A 24,285-nucleotide genomic window follows, 5' to 3' on the forward strand; every position below is an offset into this window, starting at 1 on the left:
GGCGCTTTGCGCTTGCGCTGCTCCACTCCGGAAGTGAGTCCTAGGAGGCCGCGTCACCATAGCAACCGAGGCCCTCTCTGACGCGTCGAGACGCCGCGACTCCATCTGAACCTTTTTGGGGTTCATTTGCTCCCCCTGCTCCGCGGACACCCCATGATCTTGCTAAATGGTTGGGACAGGTGCCCTTGTGACGTTGAGCCGAGCCAGGAGGGATCAGGGCCTGAGCGGGGATAGGGCGCGACCACCCCACGGGCCGTTGGCAGGATGGGTCTGTTCAAGTCCAAGCTGCCCAAAATGGGCAGGCCCCTGAGGCCCAAGGAGAAGGGTAATATCGCGGGATGGCTGGCTTACTGGGGGAAAGGGAAAGAGGCTGTAGAGGGCAAGAGGAAGGTCCAAGTACCCCATCCCACTTGTCCAGGTGTGGCCCCCAATAGTAGTAATACAACTGGGCATGCTCACAGATTAGCCATTGATTAATCGACTTGAGCGCTCGCTGTGCTGGATTCTGGGCACTCCATGGTGACTGTGCCAAACCAGCTCCCTGTCCCCTTGGAGATTACAGTATAGTGCAGGAGAGTGTCTCAGAAAACGGTGTCTACAATCCAGGAAATACTACAGGAAAAGCACAGCTGGCTCTAAGGGCTCAAGGAAGAGGGGAAATTTAAGCTGGGCCCAGCAGGATGCATACAAGTTGGCTAAGCAAAGGCGGAGGGAAGCAAGACACCAAAATTCCACCATAAACTACAGCACCCCATAGACATATCCAGTAGCCGTGGACACTCAGTCCTCACCCTCTACTATATGTCAGGAACTAAATTACTAGAAATATAGGCACAAGTGAGACAGAAATAGTCCTTGCCCTCATGGAGTACAGTCTGGCAGGGAGACAAGAAAAAGTACACAAAGTCATTACTGATCGTGGCCTTTGCTGTGAAGGAAATTGGGTTCTGACACAGGGAATGATGATGGGTGAGCTGCAACCTGAAGGCACTGGGGCAGGGATTTCCTAGAAGGAGAGAAAAGTTGAGGGGGGACTGAGCTTGGCAAGTTTAAGGGACAAAAAGTCCAGGCCACCACTGGAGGCTGGACCGGAGTGAAGGAAGGGAAGGGTGGTATGAGATTAGTCTGGGGGATGGACCTGCCCCTGTCTGAGCCTCAGTTTCTTGAACTGTAAATTGGGTTGTTAGAGTCATTGTGACACTTCCAGGAGATGCTGTGTACAAAGGGCCTAGCCTGCTCAGGTTTATATCACCCACAGAACCTACAGCAGCACTAATGCATGCCATGCCTGGATACACCAATGGGCCAGGACACACCCTCAGATGCCACCCTAAGGCAAAAGTGGGTATGCCAGCAGGCCTGTGTCCAGGACATGCACTAAGCTGTGGACACAATCGCATCAGTGCCCACTGACCCCTACCGGCACCAACCCCTCTCCCTCTTTCTTCCTTGGTCACCGCAGACATGCTCAAGTCCCCCCTGATCATCTTTGTGATGGGCGGGCCAGGCTGTGGCAAAGGCACGCAGTGCAGGAACATGGCAACAAAGTATGGCTTCTGCCATGTGGGGCTGGGCCAGCTGCTGCGGCAGGAGGCCCAACGTGGTACCCGGCGGGGCCAGAAGATTCGTGAAATCATGCTACAGGGACTCCTGGTGCCCACGGTGAGAGCTCATAGGTGCAGGGGCGGACGGAAGAAGAGGCTACGTGGGGACGAACTTCCCAGAAAGGCCCCATGGAAGCTGATGGGCCTGGAAGGCTGTGGCTCCCCTCCTTGCCACTGTTTGGCTGTCCTGAGCCTCTGTGTCCCCATCTGTAAAATGGGAGAGCAGCTAGGCCCACAGCAAGAGTCTGTGGTGAGCTTTGGATGACATCATTCCTATAAAACACTTGGCAGAGTTCCTGGTACTTCTGAAGCACTCAATAAAATTAGCTAGTATTTATTCCCTTTGTGACCCTGGGCACATATATCATTGGCTCCTTCTGTACCTATTTCCTCACCCACAGAATCAAGGTCACTCCAGTACCTACCTGTAAGGTGGCTGTGATGAGCAAATGAGCCCCAGCCAGCCTGGCACACAGTAGATGCCTGCCCAGTAGACAGTCGCTGTACCTACTTCTTCGAAGTGCTTGTGGAGGCCCCAGGGCATTGGGCAGACTCGGAATCTTGGGTGGTTGGTGGAGCAGGTGTTTCCCAAATTCATCAGCGGTCCAGACTGAGAAAGACAACTTGCCAAGGTGACCTCATAGGTGAGGGCCTATGGACAATGACCCATCACCCCTTTCCTTCCAGGGTATCATCCTAGATATGATCAATGACAACATGCTGTCCTGCCCAGAGAGCCGAGGCTTCCTCATCGACGGCTTCCCTCGGGAGCTGATTCAAGCTAAGGAGTTCGAGCGCATTGTGAGTGACCCAAAAGTGTGTGAGGGTGTTAGGGTGTAAGGTGTGAAGCCGTTCCTCCCTCCCTACCTGCGATGGAGATCAGAAGGGGTGAGACTCAGGGGAGAGGAGATGAACAGAGGGAAATGGAGTTTTGTATTATCAAGGAAGAGTCAGGTTGTTGGAAGCTTCTAGAACCCAGGTGAAGAGCTAGAGAGTTCTCTGAGGGCAAAGACAAAGTCATTTTAGTAGCTCCCTGCACAGTTCCTGCCCACTGAGTAGCACGGATGTTTAGCAGCATCTCTGGGCCATAAAAATGGAATATAATTCTTCGTCCATCTATTTATTCCCCAAAGAGTCCTTGAAGACAGACTCTGAACTCGGGCATTTGTGAGATAGGCTTGGGCTTTGCTCTTAGGATGCCAAGAAACAGAGAGATACATCATGTTTAAAACTAAACAGAAATTTCTCCTAGTGGTAAGTGCAGTGAAGAACAGAAGACAGAATGACACCCTGGAGGGACACTACTTCGATGGCCCCTTGAAAGGGGGATATTGGAGAGCTAGCTGAGAGATGAGGGAGGAGCCAGCTGGTGCTGGACAAGTTGGAATGAATTTCTTCAGGTTATTTTTACACGTCAGCCACGCTGACGTTATGAAAAGGCGCATCCGGGCACCTGAACAGCAAGGACTGGAGCATTTGGAAATGGCTGAGCAGGAAAAGAGAAACTGAGGCAGGCTGTAGGCCTCCAGGCTTTTCTGGAACTTGCTAGATTCCAGAAGAAGAATCTAGCAAAGAAGTCCAGGTGAGAATCAAACAAAGGTCACCCAGCCTGGGACAGCTGTCTCCTGTTGGGTGGGGCCCTGCCCTTTGTTTGCACTTCCATTGAAGCATTTCTGTGGGGCTCATTGTGATGAAGTTAAAGGGTAAGTGATGGGCTCCCTCTCCCGGCCTGGGAGCTCTGAGGGCAAAGGCTGGGCTAATGGACTCCTCTGACCTCGCCAGCCCTGGGCCAGTGCCTGCCCTAAAGTAAGCGCCCAGTCATAAATGCTGGCTGAATGGACTCCACAAATGGCCACAGTCTCAGAACGGAGGCTACAAACTCCCAGCCCTCGGGCCCTATTTGATCCACCGATGTGTTCAGTTTTTTCTCTAAAATGTTTGTCCCTTTTTTTATTTTAAATGAGTGGCCCACTTTCAAAACTCGGGAGATGCCACAACAAAACTCCCAGCTTTTCTTGATAATTGCCTGGGGCGGCCGGATGGCTCAGTTGGTTAGAGCGTGAGCTCTTAACAACAGTGTTGCCTGTTCAATTCCCACATGGGATGGTGGGCTTCACCCCCTGTAACTAAAGACTGAAAATGGGGACTGGACTTGGAGCCGAGCTGTGCCCTCCACAACTAGATTGAAAGACAAAGACTACATTGAGGGACCGCGACTTGGAGCTGATGGGCCCTGGAGAAACACTGCTCCCCAATATTCCCTAATAAAAAAAAAAAAATTTAAATTGCCTGACTTGGCAACACAGGGCCTGCATGTGCCCATGGTAACGGCAACATGAACTCATCCTGAGCTTCTTACTGAGCCCAGCACTGTTCTCCACACTCTGCATAGGTTGACTGTGATCTTCCAGACATTCTAGAAGAACGGTTCTCGCACTGTTGGCATCCTGCTTTCTCACAGAGGGATTGGGGAACTTGCCTCGGGTCACACAATATAGGTAGTGAGGGCAGGACTGTTTGTTCAGACTCTGGCCTGCCCTTGGTGGGCAGCATATGTCAAATGAATACACAGGAAGCCCGCCAGGAAGCCATCTGCTCAAGGGGCAGTGGGCAGAGCCAGGCAAAGCCTGTGGAGCTCTGATCATTGTAATCAGGTTGAACTAAAATGAACGCCCAGGGTTAGGAGGCCCACTTATCTGGGCCGATATTTCTCCCACAGTGTCACCTGCAAAAAATGATTTTAGGGGGCTCACGGAAGAACATTTATTATTTTTAAAACTGTTTTAGCCTTACAGGACGTTGCCAGAATGGTACAAAGGTCCTGTTGTATCCTTCACCCAGCTGCCCCCAAGGCGCCATCTTATTTGACCATCATTCCATATCAAAACCAGGCTATTAGTATTCGTATGTATTTGTTTTACAGTTACTTCCACAGCAAGTAACATTCACTCTCCTTTTGCCTCAGTGCTATCATTGCCTTAAAACAAAAAAGTTAAGTAGAAAAAGGAAGTTTATGGAATTCAAAGTTAAAATAACAAGGTTGGCAGTGAACCACGAATGAACGTTTATCCCGCACAGCCTCAGGCAAACTCAGAAGCTTGGGGGAGAGGCACCCACGTCACAGCCGCTGTCCTCACCAGGAGAGAGAAGGGTTTGTGGCATTTGTGGGTACTCATGCTCCCTTAAGTGGAAAAGCCAGCAAGGAAATCTTTGGTATTTTTGTGATGCCAGATTTCAAACACACAGAATCGGAATGATCTAATAACCCCACGTACCAAGATCATTATGGAGGTTTGGCCACCCTTGCTTTTTAAAAAAAAAACAAAAAACTTTTATTTATTTTAAGTGTGTTTTCCCAGGACCTATCAGCTCCAAGTCAAGTAGTTGTTTCAATCAGTTGTGGAGGGTGCAGCTCACAGTGGCCCATGTGGGGATTGAACCAGCAATCTTGTTAAGAGCATCATGCTCTAACCAACTGAGCTACTGTGTTTCCCCGAAAATAAGACCTAGCCGGACAATCAGCTCTAATGCATCTTTTGGAGCAAAAATTAATATAAGACCCTGTCTTATTTTATTATAATATTAGACCCTGTCTTATATAATAATATAATATAATACCGGGTCTTATATTAACTTTTGCTCCAAAAGATGCATTAGCGCTGATTGTCCGGCTAGGTCTTATTTTCGGGGAAACAGGGTAGCTGGCCGCCCCAAAGCCACCCTTGGTCATGATTGCCGATTTATGCATTTTGAAGCATATCCCAGATCCCGTTATGGGCACTTCCTCACCCAAGCGATGCCAAGACAATTAATGTGAATCCCTTGGGACCATTTGATGCCCAGTCCATATTCGAATTTCCTCAATGTCTGAAAAATGTCACTTTGATTTCCAGCTGGTTAGATTTAGGAGTAAAACCAGGTCCACACTTGCTAGGTCTCCCCTAATCCAGGGCAGGCCGTCCTCCCTGCTGGCTGCCCTTGACCCGCTGAAAATCTGGGGCAGTTAGTGGTCCTGCACAATGTCTCATGTTTGGATTTGTCCCTGTGCTTCCTTCTTTATGGCACTGTTTAACTTGTCTCCTTCCATCCCTCGTTTGCCCTGCACACTGAAAGGTAACAACAGGTGTACTTAGATTCAGGTTCGATACGTTTTGTGCATTTTTAAATTCATAAATATCTCAGTTTATATTTTCTAAACGATGAAGACTTTTGTAAAATCGCAACACGGCTGTTATCCCACCTTAATGTCATCAGATACCTGATCAATATTCACATTTCCGTGAACGTCTCAAAAGCTTTTTGTTTTCGCATCTTGTTTTAATCAGGATTTAAGTAAAGTTGACCCACTGCAATGATTGCTGTGTCTCTGAGGTCCCTTTTCATCTATAGGTGCTCCTGCCATCTCTGTTGCTTTTGATTTCTTGCAATTTTATTGAAGAAGTCGAGTCTCTGGTTCTAATATCTCATAGTGTGGGTTTTGCTGACTGCAAAGTTCGTTTTGTTTTGACCATGTTCCTCTCTCCTCTATTTTTTCTGGAAGTTGGTAGTGTGTCTGGAGTCTGGTTCAGGAGTCAGATTGGTTTTGCCAGCGCACGTCATAAGCGTGCATGCGCACTTCCCTTGGGTGGCGTGCGATGCTCAGCTGTCTCTCTGCCACGGCTGGTTTCTTGTTTAAAGGTGTCCGCGTGTGTTCAGATGAGTCAGGCCCCTGAGTGTTCACCGGGACCCAGGGGGCAGGCTTGAGAAAGTGCGAAAAACAGAGGCTGCGTTGTGCTTGCAGAGCTCTTTTTCTGTCCAGGGCTGATGCTGGCAGGGTTGTGATCGTCTCTATTCCTCAGTGGTCGGCTTCTTCCCCTGCTTGGTACTACCTGAATCAGTTGCAAGTTCGGTGTAGAGCATTGAATTTGAACGTTGTTTGTACTGTATTATTTCTGGAGGCTCCTACAGGCCTGGTTGCCACACTTTTAGCAGGGGGCCTGTTAGGGGCAGAATTTTGTCCCCCCAATTTCATATGTTGAGGTCCTAACCCCCATGACCGCAGAATGTGACTATTGGGAGATAGGGTCTTTAAAGAGGTGACTAAGTTAAAAGGGTTTATTAAGATGGTCGCTAATGTAATCTGACTGGTGTCCTTATAAGAGATTAGGACAGAGACATGCACAGAGGGAAGACGATGTGAGGACACAGGGAGAAGACGGCATCTACAGGCCAAGGACAGCGGCCTCAGGAGGAACCTTGGTTTTGGCCTCCAGTCTGCAGGACTGGGAGAAAACAGAATTTCTGTGGAGTCACTAACCAGCCTGTGCTGTTTTGTTGTGGCACCCTAAACAGTCCACAGTGTCAGCTATATACTCCCATCAATTTCTTATCTCGTGGTAACTATCTTTTCTGGTCACTTTCCCCACGTTGATTAGCTGGAATTCTTCCCTAAGGAAGAAATGTCCTTCCTCAACGAGGGCCATTTGGTTATCCTGAAATACAGTTCCTACCATACAGGGGGTATAAATGCTTCCCTTTCCCTTTAATGGCCAATTTTCGTACCAAAGAGTTGGTGTCCTACTTACCTCCAATGGTGGCAATGAGGTTCATTATTTTGTTTTCCTTTGTTTTGTTCTCTCTCTCATCATGATGAACTCATGGGTCTTCTTCATATGTTTAATGTGTGTCAGTCAACTGCTGTCTTTTTTTGTTGGTGGTGCTCAAGCTGTCACATCTTTGGGCAACTGGAGCCCTTTCACACTGTCACTTGTGTCCTTTTCAGCAAAAGGACAAAAGTTATTTTTAAAATTGCTTTCTGACACAAGACTTCTCGCCCCCACCTTTCACATTTCCTGCCCAGTTTTGGAACCAGATATTTCTCCAATGAGATCTTTTCTAGTGGTGTGTCCAATCTGGGTGCCAGAGGTACTCACTGCTACATTGTTTCCAGGCTTTTCCAGTGGCCAGAGCTAGGAAACACACACTTTTGAAAGGAAAAAAAAATCGGAAGTTGATAATGGTATTTCCAGCTCACAATTAACATCAGTGTTTTTACTTCTTTTTCCCTAAAAATATTGGTTCCTAATACCATTAACGAACTCACTTGCATAATCTCACTAAATGCAAATAGTTTCCAAATAACATAGCTATATTAACAACTAAGAATAAAACTCCCGAAGGAAGTTGAAGATTTCTTTGCTGCACTGGTTTTCTTGAGTCTTACTATGGATGTACTATAAAATATAGGGTCGCTTGAAAAAATTGACACCCAATTGGATACATTCATTCATTTGGGTTTTGATATTTAGGGATTGCTTTTTAAAAATTTTGAATTTGTAAATTATTGAATGATTCCAAAGTTAAAAGCCACATAAGAAGGTATATCCAGAGTTTGTTTCCATTCATCCCTGTCCACTCCCCACCCCAAACTGTGTCCTCCCTTCCTCACGAGTTTTTGGTTTGTCCTTCTGGTGTTTCTTTTTGCAAATACAAAGGTTTTGTGTCTGTGTGTGTGTGTCCCTCTGTCTCACACAAAAACCAACATTCTATATATACACTAGTCTTCAGTTTTTAAAAAACTTTACAATATACTAGTATTCCATTGTGTGGCAGTGCCATTTTTATTCTCCTGATCGCCCAAGGGCAATAAGTTGTTGAACAACTTAATGGTAGACAATAAGTTGTTTGCAATCTTTTGTCACTACAGACAATTCCACACTACATAATCTTTGTGTGTCGTTTTGTTTTTTTGCTAGTATCTTTAGGATGGGTTTTTAGGAGTGGCATTGCTGGATTAAAAAGAAATGCATAGAACATTTTACTACATATCACCTCACTCCTCATTCTGCACTGCCACCAGCAGCAGGCAAAAGTGCCCATTTCCTCCCAGCCACACCAACACAGGCTGCTGCCAAACTTCTGTATGTTTGTCAACCTGCTTTGGTGTGAAATGGTATTTCGGTGGTTTTAAATGGGCATTACACACCCTTACTATGAGTGAGGTTGACCATCTTTTCCAAAATTTGAAGTTTCATTTCTTCTATGCACTCTTGTCTCCTTTGCTTTTTTTACCCTAACACAATGTTGGTCTTCTTGATTTCCAGGAACTCTCTCTATAGTAGGGTTACCACCCCCTTGTGATGAAATGTTGCAAATATTTCCCCACCCCCAATTTGTCAATTATCTTTTGACTTTGCTTTCTTTATTCTTTTGCCATGTATAAGTTATTTTACCTTTTTTTGGTCAAATTTATCAATATTTTGTTATTTCTTCTGAATTTTGAATCATATTACAGTTATTGGTTGTTGTTGTTTTTTTCCTTTTTTTCTCCAATCCTAGGTTTATAAGGGAATTCTTCCATGGTTTACTTAGTTCTTGTGTGATCTTATTTCTTACATTTGTATCTCTGATCCATCTGGAACTTATCCTAGTTTTTGGAATGAGGTAAGGATTCAATTTGATCTTTTTCCAAATTGCGATCCAGTTGCTCCAGCATCATTTAGTTAAAAGTCTGTCTTTTTTTCCCTTGATTTGAGATGCCAGTCTAGCCATATACCAACTTTCACTTAGGTCTATTTCTGGACTTTCTATTCTGTTCCAGGGGTGTTTGTCCCCTTGTGCACTGCTGTTTTAATTATGTGGCTTTATTAGGTTTTAATATCTGGTAGGGTAGGGTGCCTCCGCCCCCGCCCCAAACACCCGTTGCTTTTTCTTTGCCCAGCTTCTCCCGGCCATTCCTGCTTGATTTTGTAGATGAATGTTAGAAGCAACCCAACTCAACTGAAAAAATATATCTTATCATATAGGGATCACATTAAAATTATAAACTAATTTAAGAACTCTCAGATCCTTTGTAACATTGAGTCTTCCTATCCAAGAACATTTCTATCTTCCTTTTGTTCCAAGTCTTCTTTGAGTCACTTAGGAATGTTTTATTCAAGTTTTCCTTGAAGATTTTTCTTAAGACTTTGCACATGTTTGGAAGAGTTTAGCTTGTTATATTGAAATTTTGTTGCTGTTTTAAAGGGGGCCTTCTTTTCTGATTTTTGAATACATGTTCGATTTGACTTCTGTATGTTAATGTTACATCCCATTACTTTATCACATTTTCTTAAGTCTGTACTAGTTTATCTATTGATTTTCTTGAGTTTTCCAGAAATATAATCACATCATCTGCAAACAGACATGGTTTTATCTACTTTCCAATTCAGAGCTCTCAAATTGCTTTACCTCATTGCTTTAGCTAATCCTCTCATACCTTACCAAATCACAGTGGCAAGATGGGGCCATTTTGCCTTGTTTCTGACTTCAGTGGGAAAGCAAGTTTCCATTAAGATGCTGGCTGAGGATACTTTTATCAATTCTTTTTTTTTAATCGAGAATGTGTGCTGGATTTTGTCACTGCCCTTTCTGTGTTTATGAGGATGATCATGATTTTTTCTTAAGATGTTAATACAGTAAGTTGTATCGAACCATCCTTGCTTTCCTGGAATGAACCCCACTTGGTTGTGAATTTTAAATATGTTCTGTTGGATTCTATTTTACAAGCAAATTCTGGAGGAACTAGGAGGTGAACTTCCAGTGGAAAGCCATTGTGATCCAGGAGGGTGTCCCTGAGGTGAGGCCAGTCAGAGGGCAGACTAGTGCTGTGGGCAGCAGGGAGCTGGGTACCTTCCCTAGTGAAAGTTTCTGGGCAAGAGGCAGGCAAGTGAAGACCACTTAAATCCTATCTTAAAAGGCATATTTCAATGTAAATACCCATTAACAAGGACTAGTTAAGTAAATTATGGAACAAGGACTAGTTAAGAAAATTATGGTACACCCATACAGCAGAATACTACATAGTGGTTAAAAAGAATCAGGAACCTCATGTGCCAATATGGAGTCACCTCCAGTTATACAGAGCGAATAGAAGTCAAGGGCAAATCAGTGTCTTCACTACTTGTATAAAAAAGAAAAAAGTGTATCAGAACTGGATTGGCTTGCACATTATATGCCTAAAATAGCTCCAGAAGGAGACACAAGAAAACAATAGTTGGTTGCCTCCAAGGAGGGTGAAACTGGGTGGCTGAGGATATTCAGGCACTCTTTACTCTTTCCTGACAGTGTTGTTTGACTTAACAAAGGTCTGCCCATGTCTTACTCATCCAAAAACCAAGTACGCAAGACAGAAACTTGGAACTAAAAAAGGACCCAAGGGGCCTAATTGTTCTTTGTTGGGCCCACAATCCTAGACTCCTGATCTCTGGGGGAGCAAGGGGCCATCGAGCCCATCTTCTTCCTCACCCAGCCTCTCTCCCGGTTGCGTAGGTGGGCCGGGCCCCCGACGTCGTTATGGTGTTTGACTGCTCCATGGAGACGATGGTCCGCAGAGCGCTGCGCCGAGGCCAGGTGGAGCACCGGGCGGATGACTGTGAGCCAGCCATCCGCCAGCGCCTGGAGACGCACTACACCCTGTGTGAGCCTGTCTTCACCTTCTACCAGCAAAAGAACCTGCTCCGAAACGTAGGTATTCCCTGCTCACCACCCACCCGCCCTGGTTCCCAGGGGAACAGATCCAGCATGACCCCAGGTCTCTCCAGGCCTCTGTTGCTCCACCGTATCCACCGGGGAATTCCAGTCCCTCTGTTAGGCAGTACTGGTGCAGTCTGTGGCCTCTCAGCTATGACAATGTTCAAGGTCTAAACAGAATGGCTCCCAAACTGAAAAATTCAATACATTTTAGATCCTATCTACAAAACATAAGATTATGACAACTGGCCAACCACAGTTCAACACAAATGCAGCCAGATAGATTCCCAAGATAGGAAGTAGGGATAACTTCATTCTCCAAGTGACCCACACAATTCCTGTCCTTTTCATTGTTATGAACATCGGGAACGTTGGTGATGTTCCCTCCCACCGACCGAAGGTGGGAACGTGAGATGAAGCTAAAGGGACAGCAACGCCTGTGGACTAGCTCTGACCAAGGACTGGATGGGAGGGCTAGTGGGCGATTCCCCCACCTCCTCCCCTCCTATGGCCTGTTTGGAGGGACAGCATCTTTATACAGCCTGTGTCGCCAAGTGGCCAGCCATAACATGTGACCTTGTCCCATCTCCCTCCTCCCTCACCTGTATGGCCCTGGGACTCTACCTGTTGATTCGTTACCAGCAATTAATGGAGGCCTGTGAACCCATTTCGCCCTAGTTGTTGGGGTGGACGGCAATAACCCCACTGTGACTGGGAACCAACCCTTTCGTTCCCCCTCTAGATCTTGGCAGAAGAAGCTCCAGAAAACATTTTTGCTAAGTGCTGCTCTGTCATCGAAAGCCTGCAGTGAGACTGGAGGGGGTTGGGGGCTGATGCTTCCCTTACCCCCAAACCCACACAGGGCTCAGAAGGGGGCACAGTGCCTGCAAGGTATGGCATCTGAGGGGAGCCTGAGGTTCTCAGCTAACCACATGACCCCAGAGCAACAGCACCCCCCTTCCTGGCCCCCAGTGCCACAGGGTGGGCTGAGGGCGACCAACACACTTAGACAGGGGCAGCTTCCTAGAGGCATGGAAGGTCTCGAGCTGTGAAGCGCCCCACCTAGAGGCAACCCTGTTGCTGGCTCCAGCTTGGTGCTGCCATTTAAGCCCCTGGGCCCAAGCACCGATTCTGAATGTGCGACGTGATTTTTAAGTGTTGGTATTCAAATGTAAATCCAAAAGAAGTGTTGCCAGTGTGCCCCAAGGTGACCGTCCCTGGGCCAGACAGTTCAAGTGGCCCCTCAGTTCACCCTCCCATCTCATCCTTGGGAGGCCACCGCTTGCCAGCAAGCACTGGGACTGGCACCATTTCCTTATCAGGCCCGGTTTCCACGTCAGCGCTCACTAATGAACCAGGCCCCAGCTAGGCATGTAGTAAGGCTGGGCTGGCTCCCGGGAGGCAGGGCCCGGGTTTGCTGCGGTGGCAGGCTGCATCCATGGGAACGCCTGCCCCCAAGGACCATCCTAGGTGGGGAGGGGGCCTGCTTCTCCTTTCCTGCAAGGCAAAACCCCAGGCTTTGGAGGCCTGTACCCCATTCTCTTTGGCCAAGTCTTGTTCTTCTATAAACACACTGCGGCCAGCACGCAGTTTTAGACAAAAAGCACTTTATTTAACAAAAACAAAAACAAAAAAAATGGGAGGTGGGGGAAAAAGTTATAGGAAAGCACAACGCGCCTGCAGAAAACTATTTTCTCTTATAATTCTGTTTTCTTAAAAACAAAGAAAAAACACAACACAAAGCTTGTAACTTCCAATCACTGTTATCAGGCTTTTACAACATCTATAAAGAACAAACATCTGCTTCAAAACTCTACGGGGTGGAGAGACAGAGAGAAATAGAGACGGCACCCAGCAGACGTGGGGAGGTTTTGTTATCATTTATTTGTGAAGTTAAAAACGAGCGATAAAAAGTAAAAACTGCCATACAATTTTTTTGTTTTGTTCTCAATTTGTTTTCAGTTTCAATGTCCTCTTGAACAGATGAAACACGACAGACCAGTCCTGGGAGTGGGGGCACGGGAGGGGCCAGGGAAGCCAAGCTAGGAAGGAAGGAGGAGCGAGAGGAGGAGCAGAGAGGCTGAGGGGCTGGACTGATGGAGGGGTGGGGGCGGGGTCCCGCAATATCAACACCTGGTCCAAGGAATGTTCCAACTCTAACTAAAAAAAAAGAGATAGCAAGAGTGACTTTTTTTCCTTTTTAAACGTTTATTTTAAAAACATGAAGAGGGCCAAGGGTGGTAGGGAGAAAATGAATTGCTTTCCCCTGAAAGAGGCAGTTTCAGGAAGGCCGAGGGGAGGTGGTATAGAGATTTTATATATATATATATATGTATATATATATAATTTTATAGGTTTTGTTTTGTTTTTTTGTGTTTATCTTAAAAAAATTTTATTTTTTGGCAGAGATTTAGTTCTCGCTATCTTCTATGGCTGGCTCAACATGAAGGATCCCAATTTTGAAAGAAAAAAAAAAAGAGCATGTGAGACACACAGTAAGTGAAAGAGCAAGAGCCGGGCACTGACCTCCGAGCCACTCACAGAGAGGGCTCCCCTGCACCCCCCCATGGTAGCCATCGCTTTCTCACCAAACAAACAGAAAAAAAACAAAACAAAGCCCCCAAACAAAACAAAATGAAAAAAAAAAATAATAGAATTTTCACAGATGAAGAAGTTCACATTCATTCGATTCATTGAGCCTGCGGAGAGGGAAGAGATAGGAATTGGTCACTACGAGGAGGGGTGGCAGGGGCGGGAGTCAGGGAGCTGGCAAGGAGGGGGCCAGGAAGCCCCTCTCCCGAGCCGGTGGGTGGCCAGCAGGATGTGTCTGTAACTGTCTAGTCAAGTGCTCCAGGGACTCGGCTGAAGTCAGACTGGCTCCTTGATGGAAGAGGAGAAAGAGGGACACAAAAGCGAGGAGGACAGAAGCAGGGGCCGCAGAGACAGAGAGAGAGAGAGAGAGAGAGAGAGAGAGAGAGAGAGAGAGAAAGCCAATTCGGGGTTTGGAGGGGAAGGTAGGCGGCTCCCGGCGCATCACAACATGAACAATCTCAGAGATCACGGTGTCCCCACAACACCCCTGTGAGGTAGGTTGGAAGGTGGCAGCGATCGTCATGCCCACTTCACAGACAAAACTGGGACACAGAGACAGGCGCCAGAACAGAGGCCCAGCCCAGGCGGAGTAGATGGGGGGCCCCAGGGCCGTCCCCTTGGCAGGCTCCCCGAGTCCCCACCGGAGCCAGGACCACCCCGTGCTGGGGCCACCTACACAGTCACTTGGACTCCGGGATGGGGAAAGATGGTGGGTTTAAAAATAAAAAGAACAAAAACCAAAAAAGTAATGCAGAGAGGGGAAAAATGATCCGTTTTCTTCCCAAGTGGCCAGATTCTGAGTTAGCAGCCAGGATGGTGCCCAACGTTTCAGCGGCCGGCCGGCCTGCCCCACCCCCAGGACTACCCACCAGTTCAACAGTTCCACCTTTTATCTGTCTCGCGCTCTCCCCCAGCATCACGACAGACAGCGTTACACAGGAACAAGCGGGCCGGCGGAGGGAGGCCTCTTCTTTAACCTCTGGACCCAGCGCACACTTCCCCCGGCTCCTGGGGACTCCCGGAGACCTCCGGCCACATGGCCCCCGCTGCAGGCATCAAGGACACACCCCGCAGGGGAAGGGATTTCCGGCGCTACCCACTAAGGCAGGATGGACGGTGGCCGGGGGTTGGAAAGAAAAAGGAGGAGGAGGAGGGTGGCAATTCCCACTTGCCTGCTGCTGTCCCTGCTGTGTGGGTGGAGGCTGGGGGCCGCCAGGACCTGGAGTCTGTCCGTAGTAAGCGGCTTGCTGTCTGTAATATTCAGCCCAAGCGGCGCTGTAGTCTGGCTGGGAGCCCGGGGGTGCTCCTGGACCCCCACCTGTGGCCACTTGAGCTGTGGAAGAGAGAGTGAGTGTGGCTGGGCGCAAGAGTGGGCCTGGCCCTGTCCCCCCCAGGCCCTACCGGCTCAGCCTGCTTTTTAAAATGTTACATTAAGTACGGTTGACATCCAATATTGCTAGTTTTCGGCGTACATCCAGCACTCGCCAGTTGTTCCTCAGCACGTGAGCACTGAGCCTGTAAGCGCGCGTCTGGCAGTTACGACGACGCCACCAGCCCCATTCCGTGCTGCACACTACATGCCACGACTTATTTTTGTGTGGAGCTCACCCTGCTTCTTGTAGTACTCCTCCCAGGCTTTCGTGTAGTCCTGCTGCGGGGGAGCTCCAGGCTGCTGGGGCTGCTGGCCTGCAGGAGGCGGGCACTGAGAGGTCAGAGGACAGCACGGCGTGCAGCTGCCCGCTCGCCCCCCAAGGCGGCGCTCACACTCACCGATCTTTTTGTAATACTCTTCCCAGGCCTTAGTATAGTCCGACTGGCCGGCGGGTGGGGGCTGCGGGGGCTCGCCCTGCGAGGGTGGGGCTGCGGGGGCCGGTGCGGGGCCAGGCACGGGCCCTGGGGGCTGCTGGTAGTAGTGTGAATAGTAGGCGGCCCAGGCTGCATTGGGGTCTGCGGCGGCCGCGGCAGCTTTACCTGCAGGAGGAGAGCAACGCGGGCTGAGGGGAGGCACAGGAAGCCGGCCTCGTGCCCAGGCCCCGAGCTGCCCCCAAGCAGGTGGCCTTACTTACTCGGGTCATGAGGAGCAGGTGGTTGCCACTGGGGGTAGGTATTGCCCCAGCCCTGGGGGGGGTACTGGTGAGGAGGGGGGCCCCCAGCACTGCAGGATGAAAAAGAAAGGGAACACATGAGCCAGGGCTGCTCTTCTAAAGGGGCAGGGAAGGCTGGTAGGAAGAGGGCCCAGAGAAAGATGTGAGACAACTAACAAGGCAGAAGATGCAGGCTACGAAACCACACCCCCCAATTCAACATGCACGGATTTACGCATGGGCTGGAGACTGAGAGCGACCCCTATCACATTCTGTAACAAAATGGTATCTGTAAAACACAGGGCTGGATTGGATCCTGTTTGGGGCCTGAAAACTCAGCATTTCTGAAAGGCAGGGATGGACCTCTTGGTGGTGAATCAAAATGGAGATGGGGCCTGTCACTCTTCTTGCCAGCATAACGACCCCCGTGTCCCAAATCCCAGGCAGCTGACAGAAATACTCACTGAGGGGGAGCTCCCGGTGGCCCCTGATTGAAGGGCCCAGGATTGAAGGGCCCCATGGGTCCAGCAGGGCCTGGTCCCCCAGGGCCTGGTCCGACTGGGCAGAGGGGACCCTGGAGGAAGGAGAATGGGACGAAGTCAGTGGGCAGGAGATAGGAGCCAGGTCCAGCCTCCCAGAACCCTCCCCGAGCCCACCTCAATCTTCTCCTCAATGAGCTGTTTGGCATGGTCAATCTGCTGGGGTGAGCCCCGGATGATGAACAGTTTGAAGTTGGGGTCTCCATTGGGCGGCAGCTGCCGGGAGATCTCTACAAAGGCGCCCGTCTGCTGGTTTATGGCTTTCACATTCTCACCACCTGCAGGGGACACAGGCAGTGAAGAGAGGGCAGGAGGAGCAGAAGAGTAGGGGAGAGATGGAGGGCAGGGTGGTACCTACTCACCCCGTCCGATGACCAGCCCACACTTGTGAGTGGGGATGGAGAAGGTCATCTCCCCACCAGGAGGGCCCCAGTTGCCTTGGCCCCTTCCTCGGCCCCTTCCCCCAGGGGGCATGCCAGGACCCCCTGGTGGGCCTGGGGGACCACTCTGCAAGACAGGAAGGAGATGGAGAATGAAGGTAGGAAGCCAGGCCCCTCTGCTCCCACCAGCCCTTCTCACCTACCACGCGCCACTTACCCGGAGGCTCTGGAGGAGGTCATTGATAATCCGGGCTGCGTGCTCGCATCGGTCTGGGGGCCCCATTATGTGAGCTATCTTCTCAGGACCTGTCCCATCATCTGCGGCCAGCACCCAGAGAACAGACACAAAATTCAAAAGAGAAGCACAACTCCCAACCAATGCCTCCTGAGGGCAGACACTGTGCCAAGACAAGAGTCTCAGACTCGGCCATTCGCCACGCTCTGTGTATTCAGGAGCGAGGAAGGAGGCAGGCGGACGGGCCCACATCCTCAGAGAAGAAAACCCACCAGCTAGGGAGGGCGGTTGCTGAGGCTTCTTTCTGCAATTGAAACCCCCAGAACTAAGGATCCATTTTACAGAACTAAGAACCTCTGAAAAGTAAGAGAGGTCTCTCCTCCCCACAGACCTGCCCTCAGGGACTCACAGGCTTGGTAGGAGCCCAGAGTCAGGGCAGTGATCTGAGCCAGCCCAGGATGCCCAGGTTACCCAAGATGCCCCGTCAGAATGGGCCACTGGTGGGGAAGAGGGAAGGGCTAGATTCGTAGGAGGAAAAAAACGCTCCCTTTGGACCTGGAAAGTGTGCCCATGACCAACTCTCACAGGCTGTCCCAAGGTCTAGAAGAAATGAGGCACCGAGAGGCTCAGCAGGCTAACTATGGTGCCAAGCTGCCCGAAGTGGACCTCAGGGTGAGCTGAAGAGAACAGGACCAGCTGGCACATCACGTGGCTCGACCCTGACCTTGTTTAAACTGGATCCGTACACCAGCATCATTCTGGATCTTTTTGATCATCTCTCCGCTCCGGCCGATGACCACGCCAACAGAATGCCTGGGCACTGGCACCTGAGGGGGGGGAGCGAGGGAGGGCAGCAGAAATGTCAGCCAGGTTCTGCCCCCACAACTGAGCTGCCCACCGGCCACGAGTAGCCCACAACCCACGGCCCTCCATTCCTGGGGAGGCCCACACTCACATCAATGCCCCCACCAATCCGGGACCCATACTCGTTCCGGTCCCCAAATCCGCCCTGGTCACGCTCTCGGAGAATGTCCATCACCATCTCGCAAGCTTGCTGCAAACACAGGCACGGTACACACATGGCAGCCCTGCTGCCCAATGCGATCCGCAGCCTCCCGCAAACCGAGGATCTCAGGCCTAACTAAGCTACGGAAGGACCAACACGAAGGTGCTGAGAGCTCTTTACTGCCACCCTGAGAGGCAGGCATGGCCAGCACCCCCATTTTCCAGACAGGAAAACAGAGGATCAGAGTTTAGGCCACTTGCTTACATACAGACCATTGGGAGGGAGAATCTGACATAAGAACACTGAGTCCTGGGCTGACTTCAAAGCCAGTATTCTTGAAAACATCTCCACTTTCATTCAAATCCCCAACCTGCCTGCAGCCTCACTCCTCCAGAACGCCCACCCCCCCGCAGGGTGCACTCACCTGCACTTTATAAGGATCCCCAATGATCCGAAGAGGTTTGTCCACGTTCGTGTTCTGGGAACCATCTTGAATTAAAATCATCTTCACTCCAGCTCGTTCCTTTAAAACCAATGTTGACTGTCACTGTAGGGCTTTCAAAGGACTTTCTGGCGACTCGTGCGCTCAGGGTGGTGGCGGCGGGAGAGTGGGGTGGGTTCCATGATCAAAAAGGGTAAAACGGTGGCAGAGCAGCTGGTGGGCTGTGGGCCCTCAGCCGCCCAAACCAGCCAGCCCTCACCTGCAGCTGCTTGATGGTCTCCCCGCCCTTGCCGATGACCAGGCCGGCCTTTCCTGCAGGGATCATGATCTCCTGCACTGTGCCGTTCTGGCCCCCATTGGCGTTGTCATGGAACTGTCCCGGGGGGCCCCCACGACCCCGAGACACGATGTCATCCAGCATCATCTTCGCTTTCCTGGGAAAGGGAAGAATGGGGTGCTGTCACTTGAAAGGGCATTGGCCTGGCGCCCCCTCTCCCCCCAGCTAAAAGGGAAGGTGACTCCAACATCTGCATCTGACAGATGAGGAGGAAGAAAGTACAGTCCCTGGGGCCGGGGTGCAAGGACACGGCGTGGGAGTCTTCTCCAACTTTCAATGGGATAGACAGGGCTTCTGCCCACTCCCATCACAATGACTGGCCCAGCCAGGCACTTACTGGACAGATTCTGGGGCTCCTGTTAAGGACACACTGCGCTCAGGGAGGCCACCACTGTCTGGAGAGAAGAGGAGATAGGCTCATTGCCTTCCCGTGTCTGCAGACCCTGGAAAGGCCTTCGGTGGAGAGGAGGAAGCTTCCAGAACAATCAACCGCCACTTCTGCCACCATTCAGCAGCCCGACAATTTACCTCCCCAAACACCTAGGAGGCTGCTTTATAAAGGCCACAGTCAGGAAGCTTAAAGTCCAACAACGGAAGCAGAGCTTTTAGGAAATGAGGTGGAAGACGAGGCAGATTCTACAGGGTCCAATCCCAGGGCCACTCCCGCCACCACTGACAATTACATGCACACCCTCTAGTCAATAAACTCCTCTGCTAGAGCAAGTCCTCAGAAAACCCAGCAAAGCAACCACCTGCAGACGAGCAGGCAGAGCTGGGATTCAAACCCAGGCCCCACCTCAAAGCTATTCTTTCTAATACACCTCCCAGCCTCTTGTTTAGTTTAGGTGGCAACTTAATGTAACGGTTCAGAGCAGGTCTGGAACAAGGCTCATTGTGATCAAGTCTAGATCCCCCTAAGCCCTCCCCTCAAATGTAAAATGAAAGAAAACGAAACTTGCAGCTATGCCTCGAGGTGCTGCACTAGTGGATACTGCACTGAGCCTGACACATAGAAGGTACTCAATAAACCAACAACACAATAAACAAATGCCAGCCCATTTCACATCTATCCAGTCAAGGCAAAAGTTAGGGGATTATTGAAGTGCAAAGAGCCAGCCCCAACCCAGCGCGTGTTCAGGTACAAATCGAGCTCACTCATACCTGGCGAGATCTGGACTTTGCAGCCCGAATCCTGCTGAATTTTGTTAATCTGCTCGCCTCCTCTGCCAATGACTAGGTGGAGAAGAAAGGAGAAAATCAGAGGACGGAGGAGCCGGCACTGAGAAGACTGGGTGGTGGGGTCCACGGCCCCACTGACGCTCTGGGGGCAGCAGTCATGTCAAGAGCTCCACTGTCCTCCCTGCCCAGAGAGGACAGGGGAGAGCAGGACACAGGAGGCCCTTTCAGGCCAAAGCTCCTGGGCTGGCAGGGGTTCCCAGGACACTATCCCAGAGTGGGGGACAATGGGTGCTCCTGACCACAGTGACCCACACTCACTTAGTCCCACCATGCCGTCTGGGACCCTGTACTCCTCGGTCATTGAAGTCCTGCCAAGAAAAACAAGGACAGTCAGTCTCAAACAGGAAAGAAGCAGAGGAGGGATAAAGACCCAGGGGGTCTCCCTGGGGAAGAGGCCCCCCGATGTTTCTGGCCTCTGACCCTGCTTCCTATGATGGAACCGAGACCCCTAAGCCAAATCTAACAGCTTGGGGGCCAGGGCTCCCTCTCTTCACAGTGGGTTACTTTACCTCTCGAGGCCTTAGTTTCCCCACCTGGGCCACGAGAGGCTTGTTCTGGGAGAGCATGGTCCCTGAGCCAGTCCTGCCCCACTGACTCCGGGAGGGAGACACAAGACACTTTCACAGCAATCTGATGGAGTCATTTTACATTTGTTGACTTTTTAAAAAAAATGAATTTTGTATCTTTTTCATTTCATTTTCCTCACAATCATTTTTATTGTATTTTATAAAACTTCTGGTCCATTAAGGAAAAAAACAAAAACAATGTGGCCCTTTGCAAAGGATTCTATGTCAGATCCACTGAGGTCATTCTAGCGGGCAAAAAAGCAGGAAAGACTACCCCCCCCACCACCGTCTCCACCACCTCTCAGGGGAACAATTATTTGTAGAAAACATGAAAAACCAAAGACCAAAAAACCAGCCTTTTCTAGGAAGACAGATGTTTGTGTTTCTCAGCATCCTCACTCCAACCCAGAAAGCACCTGGGTGCAGAGACCACCCTTCCAAGATTACAGCCGACTGCACAACCCTCTCCTCCCGCCAGCCCTGCAGACAGGTAAGTACAGGGATGAAGGCAGTGCCTTCTGCCCCCAGCCAGAGCTCTCCCCCAGGGCAGTAAGAAAGGCCAGAGACAGCTGACAGACAAGGAAAGGGCATGTTTGCCAAATCACAACTTACCTGGGAGGAGGATGGATGGGTCCAAGTTGAGAACTGATGGCTGCAGAGAAAAAATCCAAAGAAAGATTGGCCTGGCTCCTGTCTGGGACCCCAAACACCACTGGCTCCCAGGGCTCCTGTCCGCAGGGGGCCAACTAGCATTACTACAGGCTGAGCCCTCCTCCTAGGAGCACAGGCAGCGGGCACCCTGAAGCTCATAGATCCCACATGATGAATACCCGGAGCCTCCACAAAGGACAGGGGCTCAGTTCTCCTAGCTCCTGACTCCTAACAACCTCTTAAGACCCTGAAGCGGCCCTCTGCCTGCTGCCTGTGTCACCCAATGGACTTACAGTCTCCCTGAGAAGCCAGTTTCTTGCTCTCCGGTTGGTCTGTGAAAGAGAGAGGATGTCAGATGCAGCACCCACCCACCCACAGCTGCCTCAAATCTGATGCTGGTGCCACATGTCCGGGCAAACGATCCCCCTTCCTCCCCCCCCCCCAACATGAGAGCTGAGACAGGAGTAGCAGAGACCAACCCCAGAGGGAGGCAGACTCCATCAATCCCACCACCAGCACTCAGGGTAAAAAAGCCTTTTATAATGGGGGAACAATGATGTCTGCACTCGAGTCCTTCCAGTTTAGGACGAGACCTGAGGCAGTGGGGTCCTAGTTGAAAAAAGTCGGCTGGCCACCCAGTTGAGCATTTTGGCTACTGTGGGTAATGCCACATGCCCCAGGGCCAGCCAATTGTGACTTACACGGAGCCTCAATAAAAGTGCAAGCATTTCCCCAGCCTACCAGAAGGGGAGGAACGATCTTGAGAACTTACAACTTGGACCTAGTCACAGTCAATCTACCCTCCTCAGCCACCTGATACCTCAGGATGGCGGCCCAACAAAAAGAATGAACAAAGCTGGAATTGCTGAGGTTTTAAAAGACCGAACGGCAGCGGGCTTCCCCCCCACTCTGAACCACATTCAAACAAAGGCACCTCACTCTCTACCCCCAGCCCTTCCTTCCAGCAGGTTGTTACCTCCATCTTCCAACTGCCGCTTTTGGCCCCCAAAACCAAAATCAGGAGTGCTGTTATTCACTGTTGTAGCAGCGTCGCCTCCAATTTTGGCTGCAATCTAGAAATGAAATTGTAAGGACAGAAGAATTACCACCAAAGAACCCTCCATGGTGCTCAGATCAACTTCTCAGCCTCTCCAGTTATCCTGTCTTGCTGTCTAGCCTGGGAGTGGTTACTTCCTAATTTAGGAAAGAGCCTGTTAAGACATTCTAGAAGGAGTTTTCACTTAAGGCCTCAGAGTACAAGAGTTATCTAGGAATTTCAAAACTCCCCTTCTCAATGGGATTTGGGCCTAAATTGTTTGTGGCCAGACTGTAACCCACACCAACTTGTTCTAAGGGTGAAAAGAACAGATGCTTGGTGCCATGGAGGGTCCTCAGGTCTCCACAAGGGAGGGCTGCAGAGAACTAGAACATTCTTCTGGGATACTGAAAGGTACAACTTTCCTTTATCTCCCTCACCCTCAGAATCTTTGCATTTGTGGAACAAATCTCAGGAAGTGTTTGCTTCAGGGCATCTGAAATCTACATTTGAACAAAAACAAAAGACCCTTTTGGAACACATGTTACAATTTAGCCACATGAACAGCAACTTCAAATAAACCCAACACAACAAAGTTAACACTATAGAGCCCATCTGTGGAACTACTACAAGTTTTCCAAAGAAACACAAACCGGGAACTAAGGAGCTACGTTTTCACCTCTCAATATTTTTAAAACACTTTCAGCAAAGCTCTTGGGCTGCCAGATGGGTATCTTATCCCACCCCAACAGATCCCACCAATTCCCCCAGTTATAGCTGCTTCTCAATGAAGACAGTTCAGTGGGCAAACAAAATGCACATCAGAACACTAGCCCACCCCACAGGTGAGAAAGCCACAGACCACACAGGGCAGGAACAGGGCGTTCACCTAACGGGACTTCCCACCATTCCCTGGAGGCACTGGGACAAACCCGGTCCACTGGGGTCTGTTTCCCAAAAGGGCGGCAAAGTCCTCCTGTTCTGAAGGCCTCCTCCCCTCCAGGACCCCAGGGAGGACGCAAATGGAGCTGGGGAGGTCAGTCCCACCAGCATGTGACACCTCCATGTTGTCATCAAGACTCCTAACACTGCGGTGGGACCTTCCCCTCTTTCCCAAAAAGAAACAGAACACGCTTAAGAGCCACCGGAAGTACCAAAAAGAGCCAGCCCCTACACCCACCCTCCCCATTTCGCCTTAGTGCTTGGCCGCTCTGGCAGCAAACGGGTCCTCTTTCCACGCTCAAGAAGGATATTTTCCCCCAAAGTCCCTTCTTCCTGAGGGGCGGGCTTAAATGGGAATGGGTTTGGGGCAAACAGGGCTTTCCCCTGATGGAGAGGTTCGGGCAAAGCAAGCCCTTCCCCGGGAAAGGTGGACCCTCTCCTTCCTGGAGAGTGGAGCATGCTTTCGTGTTTTAAGATGGGGGGGACCCCCAAAGTGACTGGCCGCGCTCCAGAGCCCCTACACAGTCAGGGGCCGCCCTTGGGGACCCCCAGACGCCCTTTCCCCAGCAGGGGGTCACCCGTGAGGGACCCCACTCGAGGCGCCAGGGGCTGCCCAAGCCCCAGCCTACCGGCCCACGTGACCCCGCGGCGGTCCCGGCGCCCCCCCCCGCGACCCTACGCGCGCGCACGTGACCCCGCCCCCTCCCCCGCCCGCGCGCGCGCCCCCCTCAGGCCGGCGGCCTCCTCACCTGGCGGGCCCGCTGCACGGCGTCGGCGAAGGCGTCCTTGCGGATCCCCGGGCCGCCCCCGCCAGGGGGCTGAGAGGGACCACCAGCCGACCCCCCGCCCGGGCCGCCGCCGCCTGGGCCACCGCCGCCGCCGCGGTCCCCCGCGCCCGGCGGGCCCGGTGGAGGGCCTCCCCCGGCGCCACCGGCTCCCCCGGCTCCCCCGCCCCCGCCTGCGGGCGGCGGCGGCCCGGGCGGGGGTCCTCCCGTGCTGTAGTCCGACATGGCGCGGCGGGGCCGGGCCTGGCGCGGAGGCTGAAGCTGAGGAGGAGGAGGCGGTGGCGGCGGCTCAACGCGGGAACAAGGCCTCGCTCCACACGGCCGCGGAGCACTCTGGGAACCCAGCGGCTGGGAAGAC

The 24,285-nt window shown here is 50.9% G+C and overlaps 2 protein-coding genes across 3 annotated transcripts; one reads left to right on the forward strand and one right to left on the reverse strand.

The window, feature by feature from the left end:
- The first annotated feature begins 24 nt into the window (after window positions 1–24).
- Window positions 25–12,934, forward strand: LOC109434080 (adenylate kinase isoenzyme 1). The gene is made up of 5 exons (XM_074337683.2): window positions 25–169; window positions 1,463–1,662; window positions 2,292–2,405; window positions 10,893–11,087; window positions 11,836–12,934. Exons 1-5 carry the CDS (start codon window positions 154–156, stop codon window positions 11,902–11,904), a joined length of 594 nt encoding a protein of 197 aa, XP_074193784.1. The 5' UTR covers window positions 25–153; the 3' UTR covers window positions 11,905–12,934.
- A 24-nt stretch (window positions 12,935–12,958) lies between these two features.
- KHSRP (KH-type splicing regulatory protein) lies at window positions 12,959–24,256 on the reverse strand. Of its 2 annotated transcripts, XM_074337678.2 has the most exons (20): window positions 24,133–24,256; window positions 23,892–23,988; window positions 22,141–22,237; window positions 21,458–21,496; window positions 21,126–21,165; window positions 20,206–20,255; window positions 19,870–19,941; window positions 19,046–19,103; window positions 18,631–18,805; window positions 18,354–18,452; window positions 17,879–17,977; window positions 17,648–17,750; window positions 16,906–17,006; window positions 16,671–16,815; window positions 16,426–16,586; window positions 16,234–16,343; window positions 15,752–15,840; window positions 15,456–15,656; window positions 15,294–15,371; window positions 12,959–15,018 (listed from the first exon to the last, which is right to left on the reverse strand). In XM_074337678.2, the coding sequence occupies exons 1-20, from the start codon at window positions 24,150–24,152 to the stop codon at window positions 14,741–14,743; spliced, it is 2,112 nt and encodes a 703-aa protein (XP_074193779.1). In that variant the 5' UTR covers window positions 24,153–24,256; the 3' UTR covers window positions 12,959–14,740. The 2 variants fall into 2 exon arrangements, with proteins under 2 accessions (XP_074193779.1, XP_074193777.1); XM_074337676.2 differs by having other exon boundaries at window positions 23,892–24,152.
- Between the last annotated feature and the right edge of the window lie 29 nt (window positions 24,257–24,285).

This window comes from Rhinolophus sinicus, chromosome 15, assembly GCF_057876585.1.
Source record: "Rhinolophus sinicus isolate RSI-liver-muscle chromosome 15, RSI-T2T, whole genome shotgun sequence".
In the NCBI taxonomy this organism is placed as follows: domain Eukaryota; kingdom Metazoa; phylum Chordata; class Mammalia; order Chiroptera; family Rhinolophidae; genus Rhinolophus; species Rhinolophus sinicus.